This window comes from Trichophyton rubrum (assembly GCF_000151425.1).
Source record: "Trichophyton rubrum CBS 118892 genomic scaffold supercont2.11, whole genome shotgun sequence".
Lineage (NCBI taxonomy): Eukaryota > Fungi > Ascomycota > Eurotiomycetes > Onygenales > Arthrodermataceae > Trichophyton > Trichophyton rubrum.
The window spans coordinates 406,176-411,932 of NW_003456418.1; the positions used below are offsets into that span (position 1 = coordinate 406,176).

The 5,757-nt window shown below is 49.2% G+C and overlaps 1 protein-coding gene across 1 annotated transcript; it reads right to left on the reverse strand.

Annotated features, from left to right (window-relative positions):
• Positions 1-403: 403 nt before the first annotated feature.
• Positions 404-4,705, reverse strand: TERG_07902 (STE/STE11/SSK protein kinase; the record flags this gene model as incomplete). Its single annotated transcript, XM_047748843.1, has 1 exon — positions 404-4,705. The coding sequence occupies one exon, from the start codon at positions 4,703-4,705 to the stop codon at positions 404-406; it is 4,302 nt and encodes a 1,433-aa protein (XP_047604833.1).
• Positions 4,706-5,757: the final 1,052 nt, after the last annotated feature.

The following is a 5,757-nucleotide window of genomic DNA, read 5'->3' on the forward strand; positions in this document are numbered from 1 at the left end:
GGCAATGATCATACATGACGCCGTGAGACAGATTGAAAAAATGTTAGTGGTGGTGACATTAGGGGAAACACAAGAATAATGAATGATTAATTAGGGCTAGTTTTGTCATCATAGGTATCCATTGAAGAAATCAAGTATCTCATTCCAACGCCGGGAATAAAATGGGATAAACAAAGAAAACTGGCTTTGAGAAGCAGGGCAGTGCTTGTGACCGAAGAGTATATAGAATTGAAAGCATATATAAAAGAAGAGAGAAAATGGCCGGAGAAGGCGAGTAAAAGCGGTGGTTTCAACGGTCAAATGTTAGAGGACATCAAATAACATCATGCAATGCCTGTAGTCATCCTCAGACCAATGGAGACATTTATATGTTTTCTTAAGGTATCTGGCAGCTTATATAGTTTCAAAACTGGCTTGAGTTTTGCCGTGTGTTGCCAGGAATGGGTGTAAAGGCGCTTCCGTCACTACTAGGCGTTTGCGGCTCTGCAACAACCTGCCTCCTGATACAAACGATCCATTCATGCTGCAACAGCTCTGCAGCACTAGGCCGCTTGGCCGGGTCTGGTTCGAAGCATTGTTTAATGAAGTCAATGCCTAGTTCGGATAGTTCACCTTTGCTAGGGAGATGGGGCTGGTTTCCCTGCGCAATCTTGTACATTATCGCCCATTCGTTGTCAATGCCAGCCCATGGGCGCATGCCGGTGGCCATTTCAAGAATGACACATCCGAGGGACCAGATATCCATTGATCCATGGCGGGAGGAGCGGTTACTTGATTCTCCTCGAACAAGTTCGGGCGACATGTACATGGGTGTACCAATGACCGACTTTTGATTTTTGCGCTGATCTTTGTTTGCAGCTGCGGGATCCTTGTAGTGGTCCATTGCTGCGAGGGTTTTACCTTGTCTAGCGATGACCATGGCTGCGCCAAAATCGACGTATTTAATGACTCCATTGTGGTCAAGCAGGATATTAGCGGGTTTGATATCGCGGTGGACAATGCCAGCCTGATGAAGGTAGGCTAGACCCTCGAGCATCTGAAGGGCATAGACCATAATGACCATCTCATCTTCGATACGGCCGTGCTCAAGTAAGGTAGCAAGAGAGCCGCCAGAACAGTATTCCATGAATATGTATACTTTGTCACGATGGACTTCAATACCGTGATAAGAGACAATGTTAGGATGGTCTAGGACTTCAAGGACACCCATCTCATCTCTAATTTGTTGAGCTGCGCCTGGGATGACAGATGGCTCTTGGAGGCGGATCTCCTTGACAGCCATCAGGTAACTTGTATCCAGGTCGATCGCGGCATAGACAGATCCTGAAGTTCCGCCACCAATGAACTGGCCTTGCTGCCAGCGTAAGTTGATGTTTGTAGCCGATGAAGAAAGTACCCTAAGCGAACGGTCGGCCTCATTGACGCCTTCCAGCACTTTTCCTAGCGGCTGTCGTTTGGCATCTTCTTCCGCCCGGAAGGCCTCAATGTCTGATAAGTGTAGTAACCTCTGGGCTTGTACCTGTGCCAACGCCACTTCATCACTAGTAATGTCACTGCAATCCAAATTCCGGTAGTTCCCAGCAGGATCCGAGTGTTGCTTTTCTGCCTTGGCAGCCAATGTTGATCTGGCGCCCATGATATCAAAATGGGAAATTAATAACGCCATGCAGCCAGCAACTTTAACACGAAGTAGTTCGTACTCTTGGTCGTTCAAAGAAATGATAGCATGGCCGTGGGTGATTATCATAGCAAACTCGAGTGCGGACACAGCCCATTTAAATGTCTTGCGATCCGCTGCGTCGCAGTCATCGCATATAAAAGATATCCAATCCAGGCCCAGTTTGACTAGTTTTCCTTGGTTCATAGACCTGCGGTTGGGGTCCATGTACATCAGTGATCTCTTGCCGAATTCAGTAGCAAAGGCAAAGCATGATTGGATAAGCTCAAGATCTTGCCTGTCCGTGCTTTGGCTTCTAATAATCTCCACACTATCAATAATAGTATTGGACAATTTAAACGCCGTTTTCTTTATCTTGTTCAGCTCTACATTAACACGTCCTAGGTTCGCACGTTGTTTGATAGTCACGTCGAATTCTAAGCCTGTTAGTCTAGACAGTGCCAGACGAGCATTTTGAAGTCGTTCCTGGGATCCATCGGCAACTAGACGGAGTTTTCCCATCCGGACATCAGTAGGATGTTCAAGGAAGTCAACCTCGAACCGTTTTCCGGACCATTGGAAAGGTTTGTCTGGCCGGATGACAAGGATATAAGGGTAAGAGAGATTGTCAGTGACATCATCACCGCGGAATGAAGTGCCGAGGATGGCTTGGATGTCCTTTTTACGGTCGTATAGGGACGGTGATGCAATTAGACATACACCTTTCTGGCCAACAGTGTTAGTAGAAACAACGAGGAAATGACCGGATGCCAAGAGTGCCTCAGTAAAAGTCTCGACGTGGTCATTACGAAGATTGAACTCTGTGGCATTCTCGAAACGCTGGCGAAGGAAACGTGAGAACCTGAAGAGTTTTCGCTGTCGAACCCGAACGGAATCAAGAATGGTCTTGTATCGTTTCTCGTTGTCAGAGGCATCTTCTTGTGGCTTAGATAGGAGTTCACGCTCAAAATGCAGCATCAACCGCTGCAAGGCTTTGGCGGTTAGAGTGCTAAATTGTTCGGCAACCTCGATATCACCGCCATCAAGCTGTCTTCCGATCTGGTTTGAGAAATCCCACTCCTGCTCCAGAATTTCTGCTTCCTTAAAGGTATTCTTGTTTGCACTCAATTTCCAGTTCAGCAGTTTGAAGTAGTATTTTAACGCGTCTAGGACGACCATATCGAAGTTTTCATCAACACAAGGGGGAAGATCCCAACCTGGCTCTGGGCGTGAGATGACCATGTATCGATATTTGATTTCAGTAGCGACTTTCATCAATATCTGAAACTGGACGATCATCTGATCAAGGAGAATGGGGGACTGTTGGCCCGGGTCTTTCATCTTTTTGGCGTATGAGAGGCGGACACGGGTGACTTCTTGAATAAGACGTGAAGGGAAGTTGATTAGGGTGAGCAATTCTTCGATGTAAGGAGGTAGATGGCGTTGTAAAAACGCGTCCGAGTTTTCAATCATTGTATTTTTCGCCTTTTTGATGACTTTACCGACACCATCAAGCATCTGGTCACCGCCTTGTAGGGTCTTGAGACCGTCTTCTTTCATGACTCGGTCGAGGAACGATCCCTCATCGGAGAGTTCTGATGCGTAAGAAGTCTTGACCAAAGGTTTTGTAAAGTCAAGTTCATCATTGCCTACCCATTTCTGTAGGATGGAAAGTTGCGTGTTGATAAGCTTGGTGGTATTGTGCCATGAGAGGATGGCATTATAAGACTCATAGTACTCCTCGGAAGCAGCACGGGGGTTTGCAAGCTCGAGCTGTCTGCGGGAGGCATACAGACTTTCCACGTTTTCAATCTTTTCGACAATATCTTCAACCTGTTGCTGCGGGGGTTTCCCGATCTCCGCCTGACCCTTGATTTTGAAGTTGATAATCTCTTCTAGCATTGGGCCAATATTCTTCCTTTCTTCCTCAATGATTCTAGCCTGAGTTGCGATAGGCCGCGCGAGAGTACGAGCTTTGACACCCAACCATATCTCGCCACCTAGCACTTCCTTGCTCTTCTGCTCCATGGTACCAATAAGACGTTGTTTCTCCTGCCTTACGACATCTCCTTTGAGTACGGAGGCCAGCATAGAATGCCACTCTAGTCTCTCCCGGGCTCTGGGATCCCGCAATTCCTCGAGCGTGGGCTGGAGATCATCTTCTTCCAGTCCTAGGCGTAGATCCGGGTCAAAGGTATCTGGGTCAAACTGAGCCTCGGAGGAGGGTGACTCTTCGCCGACATCAGACTCGAGATCTAGAGCCGCCGAGGCAGTCGAAGACGACATCTGGTTATCAGTGCCAAACCACTCGCTCGGTGGTCCTTGCCGTACTCTCTGTACATACGCTTTCTCCTGGGCCTGGTACTGCGCGTTGGGATCGCGGTCACGTTCCCTGCGGGGTGTTCTCTTTGAAGAAAGCGGCAACTGGCTGGTTGAGTGCGCCGTAATGAACTGGTTGGGTCGTCGTGGAGGAGCATAGGTGTTTGACGGTGTCCTGGCTGGCCCTAAAGGCCGTTGTGGGCGCATGAGATTGCTGTTGCTTTCTCTCTCACCCATTGTGCTTGTACCTCCTATGGTTGATGCTGTGGCTGCTTCTGTACCACCACTACCGTTGCTGCTGCTACCTCCGATAGAATTGCTGGCAGCGGCACTGCCGGGCCATGAGGGATACGAGGATGGAGAGACCGCCGGCGTAAGAGTCAGGTGCGGCGATGGTGATGGTCTGATGAGGTTGATATTGGACCCGACGCTGGGTGTACCGGGATCTACTTGGGAAGACGCTGAGACTGAGTTTGTGACTTTTTCCCCCTTTCTGCTCTTTACAACCGGGGGGAAGAAACGAGAAACAATGGAACGAAGAGGAGCTAGAAGCTGGACTGCAATCTTACCTTTCTGGCCTAAGCCGGGAATGGCTTCCTCGTGCTCGTTGTCGCCGGAGTGAGCAGCAGTGGCAAGCGAGTATCCAACAGGATGATGGCGGGTGTAAAAATAATCGCCGTTGCTATGATCCCGTTCTCGATCGCGCGTAGCAGGGCTCTCCCTTTCCATTATGAGAGCAGGTCTTGGTCCCTTCGGGCGTCGCTGGCCGGAGAGCGGGTTGGGCAGCCTGAGGCTTGAGGTTTGGGGCTTGACCTTGAGCTGTGCTCTTTTGGTATAATTAACACTAGCGGTTCCCCCTGGTCCCTTTATTGTTACTAGACCTTGCACCTCAGTACTAGCGGCCCTCTTCGCAAATGTCTAGTTGACCCTGTGTCCCCTGCTAGTCGCTCCAGGTGGCGGTGCTGCTTGTCTGTTTACGCAAATAAGCTTGCAGAGTGCGTACTGGGGTCAGCGAGGGATATTGAAGCTGCAGACAGGTTAGCGAGTAGCAGACAAGCGGGTGGAGGAGCCGTTTGGCCACACCGAGCTTAGTTGGCAGAAGTGAACTGACAGGTCAAAATGCAATCTGACATGCCACAGGTCAAGATTTTGCGACACCATGCCCTGATATCAATGCCGAATATCAGAATCACAGGCTGGCATCGAAAAGAGTCGAACAGCGCAAGTTGATGAGATGAAGTCAGGAATATCCGAATTGGGGAAAAGCGTGGAAAACCTGAAGGCGAGTGCGTATTGTAATTACATAAGTAACAGGGTTACTTGCGCGATTTGTCGCGTTCAATACAGTATTACCCTTACCACATGACCTTAAGGTGTGGCTCGTGCTTCCCAAAGCAACTTCGGGGCTTTTCGTGACCTGCTGGAGGTCGACCTGGAAGCAACCGGAAACAGACGAAACAGACGAAACATTTTTGATACTGCTGGTTCTATGAGCCATCGCGATGTCTGACAGCGAGAAACTGCCGTCTACTTTCCCTCAGCCCGACGAGTTCGACTCGGACCCGCGAGTCTCCTTCTCGAAGCTTGACAACAAGTACATACTGGAAACAGACAATGGCGAGGAATACACTTATGATGATGCTCTGAAGAGATGGATACCCTCGGTAGGCATGCTCATGGCTTAGTGACATTGAAACAAGAAAGAGGCCACGATGGTGACTCTATCCGTGGGGCATCCTAACTCATTGTCTTGACCGGAGATACAGCTGGACGAGTCCTTG